We start from the raw sequence: 21,744 nt of genomic DNA, 5'->3' as shown, positions 1-21,744 counted from the left end.
GGAATTCATATAGCTACTTGCATAATCATGAGGATATTATATTACATTAAACAAAGATTTGTTGCAACATTGTATTTTGTTCTGAATTAAGTAAAAAATAAATATTTGAATAAACCTGACATATATCTGTTCTTTTATAAAATTTCCTTGTTTTTCTTTTCATTTTTCTAAGCTCTGTCTATGCATATTATCACAGAATGAATTTCTTACTTGAAGCCACTTCCGAGTTACCATAAGAAATTTGAGGCAGAAACTGTCAGTGGCATGATTAATTGTTCCATGTTGTTCTTTGCTATGCTTCCCAACCCTGTTTTCACATCTACCAGGAAAAAAAACCTGTGCAGGACAAAAATGCCTTGTGCAAATAGAAAAGCACTGGAGAAACCAGGAAAATTAAACACATAGCTTACTTCTCTCCCTAGAATGCTAGGAATGATGTATTCTTACAATTTGGTGATCCATTACTGTTTGATGAGATAGACTCTGTCTGTATTTTCCAGAATTAGTTTTTCCTCAAGCCCTTTCTACCTAAACCTGCAGCATCATTTACAGCATATAAACCCAACCTTATGAATGATGTCACTTGTGTTTTACAAAGGCCAAGTGACTCATATGTTATCTTGAGACCAGGCCAGTCTTAACACCCACCAGTACTATGTTTACCTTAACACAAGCTTTCTAGACACTAAATCATGGGCAGTATCTCTGAGACAACAGTTCCCATTCTTGTGAAAAAAACCTGATGTACTTTCTAAGGAATCTCAGTGTAAATGTCTTAAATTGTTGTGCACTTTGGACTGAGTTAATTGTTATTGGAATTACTTTTTAAAAAATTATACTATGCTTAAACATTGCTAAAACAGAATGATCTGGACGAGATGCTAGAAGTTCTGGTTTCAGCACAGGTTACAACAAAATCAGACTAAGTCATTCTTATCTCTTTGTGGACCATTTTCCCCCTACCTGCTATAAAGCCTGAAAGATAAACACTACAAAAAAAAAAAAAAATCAGAAAAAGTCATTCTTCCTCAGCATTTGGGATTAAACATATGGCTCCTGAATAGAATATGCCCAGCAGAGCAGGGTATAATTATGCATTTTGGAGTACATATGCCTAGTTATTGGTTGTTCAGCACTTTATTAGACCAATCAGGTGCTTTGGGCAGACAAAGTAACACAGCTTCACAGAGTTAAACAAATGCAGCATAAAATATTGCAGCACATCTTTGCATCATTAAACAAATATTCCGCAACATAAGTAAAAGTAAAACATTTTAAATTAATATTTCACACTATTTTCCTTTTTTCATTTAAATTGAAACAAAAAGTTTTAAACTTTAATATAGTAAAACTAAATACAACAAAAACAACTATTACATTTACAATATTTCGTCCATTTGTATTTAGCAAATTCAGAGAAAATATTGCATTGTCTATCTCATCTTAGTGAGTCCAACATTTTTTTTAATTCATTATAGTTTATTTTGAATCAGACACCCTATATGACATTTAAATACAAGTTAATATCCACATACCTATGGAATGAAATGATTTTTATATTTTTCCTGAAAATGGACTGTTAATATGTTAATATTTCCATTATATATGTGTGTATATATATATATATATATATATATATATATATTTGGCATGAATGGTTACTGTGAACATGATTCCAACATTTTATACCTAATTTATTTTCTATCATAACTAAAGAAAACTATAACTCTAATTATTTAGTTTTTAACTCCATCAAAGATCCCCGAAGGAAGATGTAATATTACCTAACAACATAGATATCTGGTTGCCTGGAGAATCGCATAAGCTGCTCAGCAACATTGAAGCACCCACCTTTGACCTACAAGCCTAGAATATCTGGCAGACTTTTTAGTGAACCAGGAAATCTGAAGGTGAAGGATAGTCACACGTTGAATTGACCAAAGGTCATCAGTTGCTTTCCTCTGTTTCCTACAGAATGTAAGGCAGACTCCTCTGTGAAACGGGAATCTCCAAGGTCTGCCCTGCCTTGTCTTGATGAAGTGCAAGTCTTTTTTTCTGTCTTGCCTATACAGTCTGTATAACATACTTTCAAACAGTCAAGGCAAAAGCATTTTTTTTTTTTTTTTTTTTTTGCAAAATGGCTAGTGTTGCCTCACTGAAAGCAAATTCTATGTGGATTTTCTTTGATGCCCACCATCCTTTTGTGAAATAAATTGGTGCTGCCAGGAGTAAATGTATCTCCTTTTCATGGAATGCCCTATATTAGCAAAATATTTTAAATGCCATATTCTATAGATTTTTGAAGTGTTTGAAGATCATTTATCTATCTAAAATATATCTCTGTATGATCTTAAAACATACCAAACATATCTATGAATCTGATTGTTACAGATGACTAATTACTGACCTGTGTTTTTTGATTATCCTAAATAGTTTATAACAATAGCTTTCAAAAACTAGAACTTTACCTTACATTTTAAATTAGCTACATGGTTACAATACATTAAACAAGACTAGTAACATATATGCAGTACGTTGCAACAAAATTACCTTAAATTTGTATCAATATACCAAAATGCATGCCAAAGGAAAATGTCTGAGATTAACAGTTGCCTTTTTATATTATATTCCTATATTCCCCTAAATGATAACAAAGATCCATAACCCACCAAATAACCAACTGCATCTCTTGGAAATGTGGGCATCATGTTCTCCAGACTGTTTACTGTTGTCTGTGGGAGAAGGCATCTTTAAGGGATTCTGAGAAAATTGAGAAAATGGTCTTGTTCTGGGAAGACCAGTTGTAGCCTTTGTTGATATATGCGTGTCAAGATTCAGGAGGTCTTTGCTGCTCAAACATGATCTGTATCAACCCTGAAGGAATCCATTGCCTCTTGTCTCCTGGGAAATCAAATGTAAAAGCTCTTTCTCAAAGCAATGCATTTTTTGAGTTTCATTTTAAAGTTAAGGCATTCTTAAAATACCTAGGCTGGTTTATTTCATCTGTCCCTCTTTCAATCCATGTCATTCAGCACTTGTCATTTATTTATCAGCAACCAAAAAAAAAAAATCAACACAATACAATACAGGATCCAGACTACCTATGTATTTCCTGTCCTACATGACTGTTTTCTTTATATTACTTTTACTCTCTCTTTACTCACTCATATTTGGTTTCTAGCCATAAATAAAGAACACTGAGCCTATAATTCGTGATCCTAGAGAAGCTAAATAAGAAGGTGAACCCAAAGAAAAACATATAGGCATCCTCCTGAATATTAAACTTCATCAGGCAATGAAAGGAGACAGAGACAGAGACCCACATTGGAGCACCGGACTGAAATCTCAAGGTCCAAATCAGGAGCTGAAGGAGAGAGAGCACGAGCAAGAAACTCAGGACCCCGAGGGGTGCACCCACACACTGAGACAATGGGAATGTTCTATCGGGAACTCACCAAGGCCAGCTGGCCTGGGTTTGAAAAAGCATGGGATAAAACTGGACTTGCTGAACATAGCGGACAATGAGGACTACTGAGAACTCAAGAACAATGGCAATGGGTTTTTGATCCTACTGCACGTACTGGCTTTGTGGGAGCCTAGGCAGTTTGGATGCTCACCTTACTAGACCAGGATGGAGGTGGGTTGTCCTTGGACTTCCCACAGGGCAGGGAACCCTGATTGCTCTTTGGGCTGACTAGGGAGGGGGACTTGATTGGGGAAGAGGGAGGGAAATGGGAGGTGGTGGTGGGGAGGAGGCAGAAATCTTTAATAAATAAATAAAAAACACTTTTATTTTTAGCTATTTTTTCTTTAACCCTTCCCTCTTAAGTCTGTACACATTGTTAAATACACTGTAAACTATTTAGAGATTTTTCCATCTGTACCTCGTTTGCTGCATATCTTTCAGCCTTTAAACTGCTAAGCAGTGTAGCAAGGACCTCTGAGTAGCTTTGGCTGCTGGCTCTGCCTTCTTCTAGGGTTATAAGAGCCAAGCCTAAAGATCACAGCCTGGTTGGAGATGAGTGACTGAGAGCTGCATTCAACCCTTCAACTCTGGAATGCCAGTGTCCTGCACTGGGGCAAGTGTTTTTACTTAGTTTTCTGTTTCTACATGATGTTCAAGGCCCCAGTGTTTGGCAGAACCTCTTTTTTTTAAAAAAAAAAAATTACTTTAAAATTTTTACCTTTCCCTCTTTTTATTACTTAAAAAATAATACCAATCAAAATTCCCACTTCCTCCTCTCCTCCCATTCTCCTCCGACTCCACCACACACCCTCCTTCCACCCCCTCCAGTTCTAAGAAAGGGCAACATACTCTGCCCTGTGGGAAGTCCAAGGCCTTCACCCTACATCCAGGCTTAGGAAGGTATGCATCCAAAGAGAATAAGATCCCAAAAAGCCAGTACATGCAGTAGAGACAAATTTAAGTGCCATTATTATTTGCCCCTCAGTATGTCCCAATTTTCAACCACATTCAGATGGTCCAGTTTGATCCCATGCTCATTCATTCCTAGTCCAGCTGGAGTTGATGAGCTCCTATTAGCTCAGGCAGACTCAGTGGATGAACCCCTCCTGGTCCTCACTTCCTTGCTCATATTCTCCCTTCTTCTACTCATCAACTGGACTTTGGGAGCTCAGTTCAGTATACCTATGTGGGTCTCTGTCTCTGTCTCCATCTGTCACAGGATGAAGATTATATGGTGATATTCAAGATAGTCATCAGTCTGACTACTGAACAAGGCCAGTTCAGGCACCCTCTCCTCCACTGCCCAGGGTCGTAGCTGGGGTTATCCCCGTGGACTCCTGGGAACCCCTCCAGAGCCAAGCATCTTGTCAACCCCCAAATGGCTTCCTCAATTAAGATATCTCCTTTTATGCTCCCATATCCATCCTTCCTCCATCTCAACCATTCCACTCCCCCAGGATCTCCCCAACCCTCTCACTCTGCCCTCTCACTCCCCCTCTTCCCTTTCCTCTACCCTCCCTTCTTGCCCACATGCTTCCAACTTTTGCCTGTCTATTTCCAATTTCCAGGTGGCTCTATATATGTTTTTCTTTGGGTTCATCTTATTACTTAGCTTCTCTAGGATTATAAACTATAGGTTCAATATCCTTTGTTTAAGGCTAGAATCCACGAGTGAGTGAGTACATACCATATTCATATTTTTGGGTCTGGGTTATCCCACTCAGGATAGTGTTTTCTACTTCCATCCATTTGCATGGAAAATTCAAGATGTCATTTTTTTTTCCCACTGAGGAGTACTCTAATGTGTATACATTCCACATTTTCTTTATCCATTCTTCACTTGAGGGGCATCTAGGCTGTTTCCAAGTTCTGGCTATTACAAATAATGCTTCCATAAACAAATACTTTTGTAGTATGATTGAGCATCTTTTGGGTATATTCCCAAGAGTAGTATTTCTGGATCCTGAGGTTGGTTGACTCCCAATTTTCTGAGAAACTGCCACACTGATTTCCAAAAATGGATGCACAAGTTTGTATTCCTAAGAGCAATAGATGAGTGTTCCCTTTACTCCACATCCTCTCTAGCATAAGCTATCATTGGTGTTTTTGATTTTAGCCATTCTGACAGGTATTAGATGGTATCTCAAAGTTGTTTTGATTTGCATTTTCCTGATAGCTAAGGAAGTAGAACATATCTTTTGGCCATTTGAAATTCTTCTGCTGAGAATTCTCTGTTTAACTCAGTACCCCATTTTCTAATTGGGTTATTTAGAATTTTACTGTCTAATTTCTTGAGTTCTTTATATATTTTGGAGATCAGTCCTATGTCTGATGTGGGGTTAGTAAAGATCTTTGTACCATTCAATACGGCGCCTTTTGTCCTCTTGACTGTGTCGTTTGCTTTACAGAAGCCTCTCAGTTTCAGGAGGTCCCATTTATTTATTGTTGCTCTCAGTGTCTGTGCTGGGGTTATATTTCAGAAGTAGTCTCCTGTGCCCATGCATTGAATGCTACTTACCACTTTCTCTTCTATCAGGTTCAGTATGGTTGGATTTATATTGAGGTTTTTAATCCATTTGGACTTGAGTTTTGTGTTTGGCAATAGATATGGATCTATTTTTATTTTTCTACATATTGACATCCAGTTATGCCAGCACCTTTTGTCCAGAGGCATTACCATACCTGACATCGAGCTCTAATACATAGCTACAGTTATGAAAACAGCTTGGTATTGGCATAAAAACAGAGACATTAACAAATGGAATCAAATTGAAATCCCGGATATTAATTCACACACCTATGAATACCCGATTTTTGACAAAGAAATGAAAATTATACAATGGAAAAAAGAAAGCATCTTTAAGAAATATTACTTTCAAATTCAATAAATAGGTAATGTTGACTTCAACGTATTTATTCTGTGTTTTAACACCTAATTTGGTTCTATGTTCTTGAAATGGTTGTTTCAGTTCCTTTACTGAAGTGAAGGCTCATGAGAACAGAGGTTCAGTCTTCTCCTCTCCCGACTGTCTTGGGATGGGGTGGGTGGAACATGTTTCTTCATTTCTAGAGGCTCTTCTATTTAGCTAATCTACTCTTTTCTTGGTTTAGATAGAGAGTAGAGTTTTTTTTTTTTTTTTGTTTTGGCCATGCCCATGACTTTGGAAGTTACTGGTATTTCATGCCCAAAATCTTGGCAAGATTAAACAGAAACAGACCCACAACAGCAGACCATTATGGTGTTCTTTGAGTTTTGAGCTCCTTGGCAGGTATTCTGCTTCTCTTCAGCTTGCACTTTATTGATCGGTGCCATTCATTATTTCACTTATATTTGGTGGGAAAACAGAGTAAATCTTAGCTGCTCCCTTTCCCTACATGCAGAAATTTACTCTTCTACCTTTTAGTCCGTTGGAAACACACTTTGGTCTTGTTTAGTCATTGTCAAGTCTACCCCTAAAGACTCTGATCTTGTTATAAGTCAAGTTGGGAATCGTTTTCTTTAAATAAGAGAGTAGCATTACTCATCTTTATTGAAATGATTAGTATATTTCAGTCATATTTTATTACTATTTTACGTTTGCTGTGTGCCCCTCTGTAAGATAAACTTTAACATATTTATTATTTTACCTAGAAGGGCTCAACGTTTGTTCTACCTGTTGTCTTTGTATTTATGCCTTTAATCACTCCCCCCCTTTTTTTATTGGTTTAGACTCTTTCTACTCCGTATACTTAAATGCTTACCTGTTTCCTATACAGTAACAGGCATTACCTGCGTTCCTCTATCCTGGTCTAGCTGTTTTCTCAATTGCTTGATATCTGCTTCATGAAAGCATACAACATTTGGACCTACTCTTCTGCCCTCATCAGCAGTTACACACACACACACACACACACACACACAGAGAATAATACATTTATTTCTTATTACTTTAAAATAAAACCAATCAAAATTTCCTCTTCCTCCCCTCCTCCCACTTACTATTTAACTAGAAATTTGAACATTATTTCATGTCTACCAATGTAAATAATGTAAGAAATATTTTGTCAGTTCGGGTTTATAGTTGATTAGTGATCCCTTTGTTTTATAAATTCAGGAACAAAAAGATTACTGTAGATGTTTTAAATTCACAGTTATCATGAGTAAAATTAAAAATACAGAAACAGTAATTAAGCTTTTCTGGTTTGCCTATAACAATTTACTGTTCAAATGCCAAAGAAGAGTAACATATGATAAGATCAGAGATCATTGATCAGGTCAACGTTAAGGTGACAAAAATGTCAAACTGCAGTGAAAGAAAATTAATGAAAGTAATGAGGATAAGGGTTGTTTATCAACTGAATTCACAGATATCCATAATTTTCCAATTTGCTTAGCTGAAAGCAAAAGGGCAAAACAGGTGAAAACAACCATTTGGAAACAACAGCAATACCAAGACATCAGAAAATTTGCCAATGATTTTGGCGCCTCCCAGTGGAAATGCAGTTACTTATGCCCTTGTTGGTACTGGCAGAGGTGTGGGTCCCATAATAACAGAAGCGAGTAGGCCTACACATCATCAGCTCAGATTGCTTCCTAGGTCAGGTATGCAGTAGGCTAATGATGCACTTCAAAATATGAAAACAATACTATGAATAATTCTGACTCCCATATAGAGTTGGCTAGGTATCATCTTGGACTAGGAATCATTGTCTAAAAGAGAATGAAGGTCAGCTTTTTAAAAATCAAACCGTAATTGCCTAACATCAGCTTCCATTTTCTGCACGAAATCCATACGTCCCCTATTCCCTCTCAAATTGCACACACACACAGACACACACACAAACACACACACGGTTAAATATATAAAGACAACGTGCTAAGTTCTTCTAGTGCTAATTACACATACATGATCTAGTGCTGACAACTTGATATCATATAACCAATGAGGAGGTTCACTCCTGTTGTTGAATATTGCTTTAACTATGTAAAGGTGTGTTACATTTGTTTATGCTGCATTTGTTTAACTATGTAAAGAAGTGTTGCATTGGTTTTACATTGGCTGTCTAAGGCACATGATTGATCAATTAAAAAACTGAATGGTCAATAGCTAGGCAGTAGAGGGGTAGGAGGGACTGGTGGACAGACAGAATAAGCAGGAGGAGGAATCTAGGCTCCAGAGAGAATGAGGGAGAAAGAGAGGGACATGCCCAGTCCAGCTCGTTAGGCATCTACCAGCCAACAGACAGAGAGGAAGCAGGAAGTAGAACTTACAGAATTTAAGAAATTTAAAAAGCCTCAAGGCAAAATGTAGATGAAGAAAAATTGTTAAACTAAGTAATAAGAGCTGGTGGGAGAAGCATAAAGTAAGATCAAGAATTCATGAGTAATATTAAGTCTCCATGTTATGATTTGGGGGCTGGTAGTCCAATAAAGCCTGTTACACATACCTGGCTTGCTCTTACTAAAGTTTAAATAAGGTTCAAATATTTAAGCTTTGGGACAATTTGTGGTGAAGACGTTAACCTTGGTGCCCAGTACACAGAAAAGCATATTAGTAGGTAATCAGCAATAAATAGACTTCATGTACAGTGAATGTAATAAATACTGATCTAATTTACAATGACGAAATTGATTTTTTTTATGAACAACACACAACTAAAACTTGGGACTGAAATACAGTTTAATGATCACTGCAAACAAATGCCACTACAATGTTTCTACCTCCTCATTCATCACCCATTCTTGTCTCGGCCTCAAATCTCCTGCCCTTTTGAATATAACACTACTCACATTTTAGTACTGAACTACTAGGTTTGATTTCTCAGAGAGTATCTCTACTCATGGTGTTAAAGATGGCAACAAAATGAATATCTCCATTTTATTGAAGTGAATAATACCAAATTAAGTAACTTCCTAAATATACTAATCATATTTATTATAATTTAAAATTAAGTTTATCCAAAGTTTAAGTCATGTTTAAACTCTGTAATTTTAAAATACTTTAAATTATAACCTTTAGGTGAAATTGTTAGCTAACTGACTATGTAGCTATATGTACAATTGATTTATAGATTTTCTTGTAGCCAACTTATATACTTATCTATTATCCTCAAACCTGAATGTAAATACATTGGTGCTGTGACAAATGATATGGCTCCATGAATTGCATCCTCTATGTGTTCATGTGTAACTGGAACTCCTGCATTTCTCAGTCGGGTGACATAAATAAGTCCATCATCTCTTAGGATGTCATGTTCACAAGTGATGACATAAGTTAACGGCAACTTCTGTAACTGGGAGTCATTGACTAACAAAGGTGATACTCTACTATCCAGAAGTACTGGATAGGAAGCATTCAGCTTCCCAAGAACGGGCTCCCTATAAACATGGTTCTTCTTATACTTCTCAGGAAGGAAGCGACTCCAGTTCACAAACTTGAACACGTCTCTTGATCCTTCAGGCATATGCTCATTTCTCAGTATTGCCTCTGGCAGTTCTTCATCTTCTGCAAGATATCGGGTTGACAACTTAATTCCTAACTTCCTTGACAAAAAGGGACCGTTTTCATACTCTCGATAAGATGGCATCCAAGTATCAACTGCCTGTAGCTTAGGGTATATCATGGCTTGTGCCTTAATTTTGTTTCTGTATTCTGGATCGTCCTGTAGCTGTAAATGAAACACATGATGAGTGTTAATGAGTCAATAGCTTTAACAAAATAGAATTGGTAACTTTGTTTTAATGTCCTGAGGTAAATAAATTTATTAAACTGAAACAGTATCTGAGGATTATTCTTATAACATTGACTCATGGTTTGAAAAATGAGACTCTCATTCCACCTTCTTCATACTTGGCAGCCAAACAAGACCATGAGCTGGAGAATTCTACTAGATATGGCAGAATGGCTAAGTTTAAAAATACTTTTAGTTTTTGGTGACAAGTTGTTTTTATCTATCACATACTGTCCTCCTGTATTAGCCTCCCATGTGGTTTTAACCTAGGCACGTGTCATCATACCCACCTTGTTTATGTTGACATACAGGAATTTACAATAGCAGAAACAATGAATATTGTAAAACAGCATGTCGAAAACCCATTCAGATGGAGCATGAACAAGGGGTCCAGATGGGGGACATCTTCGCAAAACTGTTCCCCTTTCCAATCTTTCACATCTCACAGCCTTTTGTAAGGTCACGACCATCCTTTCGGGGGAGTAGTCACTCTTACCCCAAAGTAAATGTGGTGTTAAATTTTGTATAAACATGGAGACCCTCTCTCCCACTGCCCTTGGCCTAGAACCTCAGAAGGAAAACCACTGCAGTTAGATTGCTATCTTCTGCCTCTTCAGTTAGAATAGTCAGCTCATGCAAAGAGGTGTATAGAAACCACTGTGTCATAAATGGTTGAATTATTTCTAGACTCTTCGTGAAGGTGCCTTTATAAATTTTAAATGACACCCAAAGGAATGGAGAAGTAGGAAATGCAAAGGTTTAGCAGAGATTCCTCATGCCTCCCACAGTGACTGACAACAGGATATAGAGGAATACAGCAGAGCAGGAGAGGGCCTGCTGGTAGGCAGTATAGAGCAGGTCTTAGTAAGCCAGAACCAGCATAGAGTCGTTTCTGTGGTAACATAGAGAAATGGAAGGAAACAGGGAAAAGGGAGGAAGAGAGGGAGAGATTAATCTAGAATATCCCATTAGCCTTAATTGTTGCTGGTGTGCAACTTAACACATTTTGTCACAAATATATTAATACTTATAGCCATACGTCCTCCCCTATACTGCCTGCTAATCTAGGATCCAATGTCTTCACCTATCTTATTTCAAGACTTAAGAAAAATTTAATCTTCTTCAGTTAAAGGGATATAAAATGTCCAATGAAAATTATTACATGTGCTGTGGCAAGACCTTTGGAGCCTATAGAGTGGCCCTGCAGTGCCTAACCCCAAATTTTCCTATTTTGGACTTTTATTTCATGTTGTTCTGATTAAGGCATTACTCTAATTCTTCCTTCTTGGAATATGAAAGTATTTAAAATTTATTATCTTTTGAGAATCCACAGTAATAGACTTTGAAATTTTAGAGAAACTGGGTATTTTAGAGTGACTGACCATCTACTTCTTGGAATTTGTAAAGATTGTGGGACTTTCAAGGTTGCAATGTGTTTAATATTGATATAATGATATTAATATGAGATATTGGGCATAAACAAGAAAGGGAAGGTTGCAGTTAAATAATGATGTGTTTGTGTGTCAAGTTGACAAGCATTCAGTAGCTCTGGCTCGTTTGTCTTCCATTTTGTTTTGTAAATTTGACCCAGGCTACATTTATTTGAGAGGAGGGAAAAAGAAAGAAAATGTCTTTGTAAGATTAGTTTGTGAGTGAGACTGTGAAGATTTTCTAAACAAGTGGTTGATGTGCACAGCCCACTGTAGGAGGTTCTACCCGAGTACAGGTAATCTTAGCTAATATAAAGAAGCAGGCTGAAACAGCCACCAGGAATAAGTCACTGGGCACTATTCCTCCATTGCTTCTGCTTCATGACTCTTGCTGTATGTCCTCAAAAAATGTATAAAACAGCCTCACTTGTCTGCTCCACAGAGATAAACTCCTCCCACTGCCATGGATTTTCTGCCTTCAGGTACTGTACCATGTCAAACCATAAGCCCAAATAACTCATTTTCCATTTGCCTTTTTCTTATTAGGTCTTCTAGTCAGAGAGACAAGAAACTAATCAATTGGCATCAAGTACAGTGAACCAAATTCACACAAATTCTATAATATATCTTTGAAAAGCTAGCAATAAAACTTATACTAAATAATTGTTCATAGTCATTGCTATTTTTTTTTAAATATTAGTATGATAAGGTAGGCTTGATGGTATGACTCTATTCCAAGTAGCTGGGGGCTGATGGGAAGAGATTGCAAGCTTATGGCATAGCCATATTACAGAATAAATTCAAATTCAGCCTGGGATGCTTAAAAGAGATCAACTCAAGAAGAGCTTAAAAAGAGGTAGTTCAATAGGTCCATGGTAGATCATTTGTCTAGTGATCGTATATCCTTAGATTCAGTGCCCACTAAACACATGTGCACACACACACACACACACACACACACAATAGGATTATGAAATTCTTATGCAACATCACCTAATTTTTTTTTTTTTTTTTTTTTTTTGGTTTTTCGAGACAGAGTTTCTCTGTGGTTTTGGAGCCTGTCCTGGAACTAGCTCTTGTAGACCAGGCTGGTCTCGAACTCACAGAGATCCGCCTGCCTCTGCCTCCCAAGTGCTGGGATTAAAGGCGTGCGCCACCACTGCCCGGCCACCACCTAATTTCTTGACTAAAGCCACATCTAAATCTAAAATCATGCAAAAGAATAAACTGATTTGGTTATGTTACATTTTATAGATTACAGTAAAATCATCATTCAGACACAATAACTAAAGTACTTCCTTTGTGTTAGGACTAAATTGTGCTGGTTCCAATCATACATAACACACATAACATACCAGTTGAGTCACAGATCCTACCAAAGCACCCCCAGAGCTGTCTCCTGCAATACAGATGTGAGCAGGATCCACTCCATATTTTTCAAGAACTTTATCCTGGAGAAAGAACTTGACCACAACAATACAATCTTCAAGGGCAGCTGGGAATAGATCCTGAGGAGCAAGTCTGTAGCTTTAGAGGTAAATCAAACAAAAAAGAAACAAAGAACTTAAGATACTTATGATTAGGCTAAAGTATCTAATTATCTCTAAAATTTACTAGAAGATATATAAATAATATTTTGCCCTACTTTGAAACTTTAAACACATCAAGTAAACCTAGGTTTACTAATAACTTCTATTTTAAAATAAGACACTGGTTTAGAAGTGTTTTTTATATTAGTACAATGAGGAGAAGAATAAGATAGCATGTATTTTCACCCTCATGAAGCCTGTAACTTCACCAAGCCCAGAATGGAGTTGGTGATTCAAAAGCAATTCATGATCATGGATTAGATTATTCAAGAAATTTAAAATCAGAAAATCTGAGAGCAAAGTGTTGGTAGTTGCCTTCAATTAGAAACTTATTTGTCCAAAATTTCACAGAATTGTAGAATTTCATTTCCTAAGCATGAGGATTAGAATTAAAATAAGCAGTTTGATATGTGAGTATATAAGCTATTTCAATGAGTATTATTAAAATACTGTGATTCTTTAGACAAAATATATAATATCATTACTTCCTCATCCTCACCCCCATCTCACTGTGCATTCCTTTATAGAATCATTTCTCAATGGTCTATTTTTTATTCTTACAATTAGGATTAGATTCTTGAATCATTTATAGTCCTATAATATTATTCAGATACTCCTTGTGAATTTTTAAATCTTAAGGTGTGTCTAAGTGTTTAAAAATAGCATAATATGACCATGAAACATCAAAATACAATTTTAACTCAAGGGGAAGAACAAAAGGTTGCCTGCAATATTTTAGAATCCTTAAACTAGATATAACTTTACTCTCTTAAAATCTTATGTATATGTCATAAAGTTGGTTAAATTATAATGATAAAGGCAAGCTGACATTACAACTATAAATTAGAAATTTCTCAGACATAAGTAATTCCACTTGCTTTAGAGCAGTGGCTGTCTATGAGCACGACAGTACTGAACCCGCTAGTTCATGCTATCTGACTCTACTATACTGTCAGCAACAATTCCTTATAATGTTTCTGCAAAAATCTACAATTATGTAAATCTATTCCTATGCTATAAATTTAGCAGGGAAAAGCCAATTTTCTCCAACCTCATAATGAGACATAAGAAGTATAGAATACACCCAAAAGGTCATAAAGAATAGCAAGTATTCAACTTTCTGGTATATTGTTGAACATTTGAACAGAAGTCATGAATTAATAAGAGCTGTCATTGGAAATGTTCTTGAGATGTTTGATTGGTCCCAACATTTTTTCTAATTGATATTACTTGGCCCAATAATGACTCTAACATATATCGATTCCTTCTACCCCACATGATGTGGGATTTCCCTCTGTATGCTGTCATTACCATTAATGAATAAAAAATTGCTTTGGACCTATAGCAGGGCAGAATTTAGGTAGGCATAGAACACTAAACTGAATGCTGGGAGAAAGACGGGCAGAGTCACAGAGAAGCCATGTAGCCCTGCCAGAGATATACAGCTTTACTTTAGCTGGTAAGCAACAGCCACATGGCAATACACAGATTAATAGAAATGGGTTAAATTAATATGTGAGAGTTAGCCAATAAGAAGCTAGAGCTAATAGGCCAAGCAGTGATGTGATTAATACAGTATCTGTGTGATTATTTTGGAGCTAAGTGGCCAGTAACTACCAAGGGGCTCCTTATTACACACTTAGGTATGATGAATATACACTATAGACATATTACCTGGGTTGGCTTTATGTTTTTAAAGCTGCTACTGCTCTATTGGCAAAGATGTTCACATCTCTGCTTCTCATGGGAGTCTGCCATGGCAGAGATGAATGCAAAATGAAGCCTTGTTGAGGAAATTTTGATAAGAAAAAATTTTTAAACCCAAATTTCCTAGCAGCAATCTAGCCACCACTGAGGATTTTGCAACTTGTACTGTAAACTAAGCTTAGGTGGGAGGGCAAGGGCACAATACTGAAAATAGCCAGTCTCTTACTCTGGGGCCACCACAACAGCATCAAGTCTGCTGGCTGTCATTCGGTTCACAAAATCATAGGGCAGCATCTCTGAAATAAAAGACACAAATACAGAACAGAGCTGTGTAAATGCCAGGCAAGGGAAACCCAGACACATCTATGAATCCTAAGAGAAATCAGAATTGTGATTACTTAATGGAAATCTTGCAGTCAACACTTTGGCCACCATGTAAAAAAAACTCCAATGGAGTTAGAAAACCTTCGTTAACTCCTACCCACTAAGTCCCTCCTAACCCAGGCCAGAAGAGAAGACTCTTGCTAGGTCACAATGAAAGAAGCTTGCTGTGCCTTAATGACTTGTTTGGGTTCTCTCAGAAAACTTGCTCTGGCTTCCTGTGTTGCCAGCTTCACCTGATTCCAGTTTCACAGCCTGGTGCACTGTGATTGCTCTCCTGCTGCTCATTTCTGCGGTCAGTTACATCAGGAGGAGGCTGTGGCTGAGCAGTCCTGAAGGACTGCACCAGGCATTGTCCACAGACAGTGACTGACGAGCAGTGGTGATGATCACAGATCCAAAGCTTAAATAGTAGCAAGCTCTCCTTTCATAGAATTTATATTTTGCTTTTCAGGAGAATAAAAAGTTTATTTTTTGACTCTCTCAAAGTAACCATGTCGATACCATAAAATTGGCTATAAATCAGATCTCTAGAAGTAAATTGAAGTTCATATTATAATCATATTATAATCATCATTATAATATTCATAATTTAGATAGTCACCTTAATTCATCTATCTTTAAAAATCTTTTAGAGTTCTCAGACATTTTAATAAATTGACTTTAGTTTACCTAAAGCCTAATATAATTCTCAGGATAATTTTTTTTAAATGTTTTCTTCATAATAAGAGGCTTAGGCTTTAAAATAAACTTTAAATTGCATTTTGAATATAAGTGAAAATTTTAATTGTAGTTAAAATCAATCAGCATATTCTTGTTACCATAATTTTTACAGAAATTAACTATGGATTGAATTTAGTTGTTATATCAAGAGGTAGGGACAAAAATAAATTTATTATGAGTTAAATCTTAAAAGAAAACAAATCCAAAATTTGTCAGCAAAAACCAATTAATTAAAAAGTGAATTTATTATATAAAACATAATGGCTACTCTCAAATGCTCAAAGGAAAAATTAACTCATTGCAGGAAAAGGTGTAACAAGATCATGAGATGCAGAGAATTCCATTTCATATAGCAATTGCAATCAAATTAAAACACACATTACAAAATACACTTACTGAAGCTTCCTGTGGCAAAAGCACCACCATGAATGTAAATGACAGCTGGTCTCTGTATTTCAGACTTCCTTTTTGGCAAATACAGACGAACAGGAATTTTACTGAAGTCTATGTCAATCACTGTAAGGTTTTCATCTGAAAATGGCTCTATATTTTGAATTCTCATTAATATGAAGAAAAGATCTTCAAATTTCATTAGACCTGTATTTTCAAATAATGTGGCCTATCAAAACAACATCCAAAAATATGTATTATTATTTTTTATTTTAGCAACACTAAGTTCACATAAAGATGCAATGGGAAAAAAGTAAGTGGTGCAATAATGCCATAGTGTGAACAGCACATCCTTCACCAAAGGTGAACTGCACATCTCAGAAGATGGAGAAGAAAGGTATGGAAACACAGAAGGGAAAGATGCCCGAAATACAATGTCTTCCAAACATGACAAGACACTTGCACTTATCACCTCATAGATGCTCTGGTTATCTGTATGAGATGTGCACATGACCAAATCAAATAATATGGAAGTATTCATTGGGGCTTGTAACACAGAAAGCCCCAACCCCAGCTCAGGAGCTACTGAAAGTTAATGACTACTGGGGATGAAAGGATCAGGTACCTTCAGGGATATGGAAAGTTGCACTGCTTCCAGCACATTGCTCTATGATCATAGGCAGCACTAACTGGACACAGTGAGCTATAAAAAATATTTTATGAAAAGGACATGATGCTGTGAGGGCTATGCAATATGAAAGGTCTGGGAGAAGTTGTAGGGCAAAGTTGAATAAATATGATCAAAATATAGATATAAATATAAACATGATAGATAGATGAGAGATATAAGTAAATATATATTTCATTTATATTTTCAAAACAATAAGCCTACTCACATTGTTAAACACATAAAAACATGTTTAGATGTTCTTCTGTCTAGACCTCTTTTTACTGTGTATCTTTCAGACTTTTCATCTATAGTTATATATCCTAATTCTATGTTACATTTGAGGACACAAAAGCCAAAATTTACAATTCTTTGCTTTCAAAATACATTTATATTGATAGATGATAAGTATTGAGTTGCTTCAGTGATATACGAACTAGTGATGTATGTACTACTCAGGGATGATGTCATAATCGTTTATAAAATGGCACTTGTCCACCCTCACTTCCCTACTTTTCAGTCAACAACATGAGGCATTAAGAACCCCAAACCAGGATAATTCAACTAGCTTTGGACTCAGAAGAAAATGTGTCAGTTATTGTAATGATTAGTTTGACTGTCAGTTTCATACAGCCAAGAATCATCTTAGGAGAGTCTCCTCAAGGGACTTTCTAGATCATGTTAGCTGGTAAACATGTTTATGGGGGAAATGTCTTGATAACATTAATTGATATGGTAATATACAGCCTTAAGTTGGCTCTGTTTTCCAGATTTGGCCCTGATTGCTAGCTAAATATAGTCATGCATACATTCCTTTATCTCCTCTCTTGATTGTTAAAGTGATGGCACATCAATACCATAGCACCCCAATTGTCCTGTATTCTTTGCTGTGGACTCTCACCTGGCTTTTTACCAGGGTATGTTATCACAGAAACCTGCATGAAAACAGAACAGTTGTCTAGCTTAGGAAGATTGCCATTCTTTTCCAGCAGAGTAGCCGGCCTCTTCTTCATTTACCATAACTTTCAGTGTCTTCTCTGATCATTCACCATTTTGTGCATGTGTTCTCTCTAAACCTTCCTCTTCCCATGATACCTATAAGACTTCCAGGCAGAAGTACATTTTGGTGAAAAATAACACGGTGTACTCTTGAGTTCAGTTTTTGAATGTGTCATTATAAAATCTGTATTCTAGCAACACAGACCTAATATAGATAACAGCAGTAGCAAGTGCCAAGATGTGGCCCTTGAGCATCAGAATGCCTCTTAGACATGTCAGGAAGCACGTGTCACACAGCACACTCTCTACCCGTGAAGATGCAGTGCCGCTTGCTAGTGAGCTTCCCAGATGGGCTCTTACAGCAGACTAATTCAAAAGAAGATATAACAACCAGATAGCTTCCACAAATAATTATAAAGTGATATGAAAAAGTCAGAAATAAATGCCACTGTCGTGATATTTTCTGATTATTAATAGATACTTTATTTTAACATTAACACAGAACTTATATAAACCTGTATTGAAATCATCATCACCATTTAGCTATTAACACACTTAAAATTGATGAATGTAAACCAAATATAAACATTTTTAGCATGAGAGTGCACAATTTTGAATACAGGAAGCCTAAGAGTTACCTAAAAAGAAAAAAAAAAGATACTAAAACAGTAGAAGGAGAAATATAAATCAAAATTTTATGATATAAATGACTTTACATGTGAGTTTAAGAAAACATACGAGCCTTTCTGAAAAGCCATCAAATATATTCAAGCATCTGAACAGTTACTCAAGTATTCCTTTAGGAATATTGGTTATTTTTGCTATCAGTATATACTTAACTTTAGAACTACACATTTACAAACCTTGCATCTTCATTAGATAATAAAGCATGTTAGCAATTAACTAAAATGTGAACTACATAAACTATAATATTATTTGGTAGGTAAAGCATTAGGAAAAGCAAAGTCTCTCTCAAAATACTGACTCAATACACTTCATGTATATATTTGTAACAAGGCCTCCCAATTTCCCAGGAAAAAAATATTACCGTAAGCGTTGCTATTTTCGTAAGAATATCTATGAATCTCACTTTCCAGGGTTCTTCAAGGTTTTCTGGTATGGGTATATAAGTATAATAAGCAAGAAGGATGCAAGATAATCCAAAGAGCCACGTTTTATTTCCCATGATAAAACTCCAAACCTCTCTCTGCTGATAGTCAAATTGCTACCTCATATATAAATTGCTAAACAGTAAGACAAAGGTAGCAGGCCAAGTCTTCCAGACAACACGGCAATAAAGCAACTCATTCACTATTCAGTTCTATGATCAGACCATTGTTGTAACAGGTAATGCAGCTGTGCTTTCTTGTGTAACACAAGGTACCATAAATCATCTATTGGAAATTGGGTCAAGAGTAAAACCATCACGAGAAGATCAATTTCTTTCACATCAGTGAAACACATCTTAGCGAGACTCACAGCACAGCACAAGAGAGATTAAAATCCACGTTCTGGCGTTATTTTAACAAAAGTAGTGATGAGAATTTAAAAATAATTTATAAGTAACATTTAATCAATGCAAAGGCTAAAGCCTATAGCACAGATTATTTTAAAAAATAAAATATACTGTGTCAAGTGAGCATTGGTGTTTTTGATTTTAGCCATTCTGACAGGTTTGAAATCAATTTTGTTAGATATTAGGATAGCCACATCCACTTGTTTCTTAGGTCAGTTTTATTGGAAAACCTTTCCCCAACCATTTACTCTGAGGTTGTGTCTGTCTTTGAGGTTGAGGTGTGTTTCTTGTAACAGCAGAATGCTGGATCCTGTTTTCATGTCCATTCTCCTAACCTGTGCCTTTTTATGGGTGAATTGAGTCCATTGATATTTAGCGATATTAATGATCAGTAGTTGTTAACTCCAGCTATTTTTTGGTGGTAGTGTTTGTGTGTATCCCTTCTTTGAGTTGTTATTGGAGGTTTATCAGATGTCTGTGTTATTATGGGTGTTGTTAGCTTCCTTGGGCTGAGGTTTTCCTTCTAGTGCTTTGGGTAAGGCTGGGTTTGTGGATACATATTGTTTAAATCTGTTTTTGTTATAGAATATCTTGTTTTCTCCCTCGATGGTGAAAGAAAGCTTGCAGACTCCAGAACTTTACTCAATAAGCCACAGCCTCATGCTCGTCATGATACACAGGTTAATGTAGATGAGCTAGTTTAGGATGTAAGGCCTAGCCAATAAGAATGTAGAGCTAATAGGCCAAACAGTGATTTAAATAATATATTTTCTGTGTGATTATTTTGGGGCTGAGCAGCTGGATATGAACAAGCAGCCTCTTACAACACACAACAAAAGCCATTCTTTGTAGTTTTAAACCTTTTCAAGTATCTCTTTTAACATTTTGTCTGATTTAAAGAGTCTCAGTTAAAATGAGTCACATAGAGATGCTCCTCTGCAGAGAGCTCTGAATCCTTCTGCTGACTGCTGGTGAAGAACTTTCCTTTCCTTAAAGACTGAGTTTTGTTAAATCCTACAGAATGTGGCAAACTGTCACACTTACATTTAACACATGGTATGTTGTAGGATTTGCTAAAATTCCTAGGAATATACTTACATGCACATACATGTGTGTGCATTTGTATGTGTAGTGTGTGTGTATGTGTGCATGTGTGTGTAGTGTGTCTATGTGTGTAAAGGGGATTTATTGGAATGATTTATAGGCTGCAATTCAGCAATCTAACAATGGTTAGCTGTGAACAGAAAGTCCAAGAATCTAGTAGCTCCTCAGTCTCACAAAGGTGGATATCTCAGTTTGTCTGCTGTATATGCTGGAATTCCAAAGAACTAGGCTCCAATGCCAGTCAAGGAATGGATGTGCTAGTAAATCTGATTCAAGAAGAATCAGGCAAAGAGCAACAGCTTCCTTCTTCCATGTCTCTGTAGAGGCTTCCAGCAGAAGATAGGGTCCAGATTAAAGGTGGGTCTTCCAGCCTCAATATTCCCATGAAAGGTGTGCCTTCCTACCTCAATTCCATATTAGAAATGGATAAATCCACTTCAAAGCAAGCAGAAAATCTCTCACAGGTGTGCCATTCATTTCTGAATTGTAGTTCATTACTGATGTAGTCAAGTTGACAACTAAGAATAGCCATCACACTAATCTTCTGGTTTTCTAACTATATGTTCTTGTTTTGTCAAAGCTACAAAAGTGTGATAAGCAAGCTCATTAATAAAATAGGGGGTTTTCACATGTATAGTAGAGATCTTTTCAAATCCTGTCCAAATATAAAGTACTGTTTAAAAAAAGAAAAAGACTGTCTAGGAGTTTGCTGAGCTCATTCCATGAAAATGACATGAATGGAATCCAGAAAGACATAAGACCAAAAAACAGAAAACAAAGTAACAGGTTGGTTTTAAGGCACACTCTTCCATATGGGAGGAATCTTAGGATGGGAATCTGCTAATTAGGCTTTGGGTTAGCTTTATGTGACCTCTGAGTTCTCCCCTTTCCACTTTTGGTTATGTTTAGAAACTTACTTTCAACCCATCTACCAATTTATTTATTTATTTATTTATTTATTTATTTATTTATTTATTTTACCAAATGTCTTCTCAATGAATAAACTGTCACTTGAGGAAACCCACACAGACTTTTCTAGTCTACTTGTGACCTTCTAACCT

The 21,744-nt window shown here is 36.4% G+C and overlaps 1 protein-coding gene across 1 annotated transcript; it reads right to left on the bottom strand.

The window, feature by feature from the left end:
• Nucleotides 1–9,511: 9,511 nt before the first annotated feature.
• LOC130866082 (arylacetamide deacetylase-like 2) lies at nt 9,512–19,249 on the bottom strand. The gene is made up of 5 exons (XM_057757337.1): nt 19,112–19,249; nt 16,404–16,626; nt 15,130–15,199; nt 12,963–13,134; nt 9,512–10,114 (listed from the first exon to the last, which is right to left on the bottom strand). Exons 1-5 carry the CDS (start codon nt 19,247–19,249, stop codon nt 9,512–9,514), a joined length of 1,206 nt encoding a protein of 401 aa, XP_057613320.1.
• Between the last annotated feature and the right edge of the window lie 2,495 nt (nt 19,250–21,744).

Source organism: Chionomys nivalis, chromosome 24 (genome assembly GCF_950005125.1).
Source record: "Chionomys nivalis chromosome 24, mChiNiv1.1, whole genome shotgun sequence".
In the NCBI taxonomy this organism is placed as follows: Eukaryota; Metazoa; Chordata; class Mammalia; order Rodentia; family Cricetidae; genus Chionomys; species Chionomys nivalis.
This window is presented reverse-complemented; position numbering and strand designations above follow the sequence as displayed.

What these genes read in the sequence shown, in the direction of transcription:
- LOC130866082 (XM_057757337.1), bottom strand. Translation starts at nt 19,249, where the DNA reads ATGGGAAATAAAACGTGGCTCTTTGGATTATCTTGCATCCTTCTTGCT. An exon ending in CGAAAATAGCAACGCTTACG is followed by an intron (nt 16,627 to 19,111) that starts GTAATATTTTTT and finishes TTGTTTTGATAG; the next exon opens with GCCACATTATTTGAAAATAC. An exon ending in TAGGATCTGTGACTCAACTG is followed by an intron (nt 10,115 to 12,962) that starts GTATGTTATGTG and finishes TTTCATTTACAG; the next exon opens with CTACAGGACGATCCAGAATA.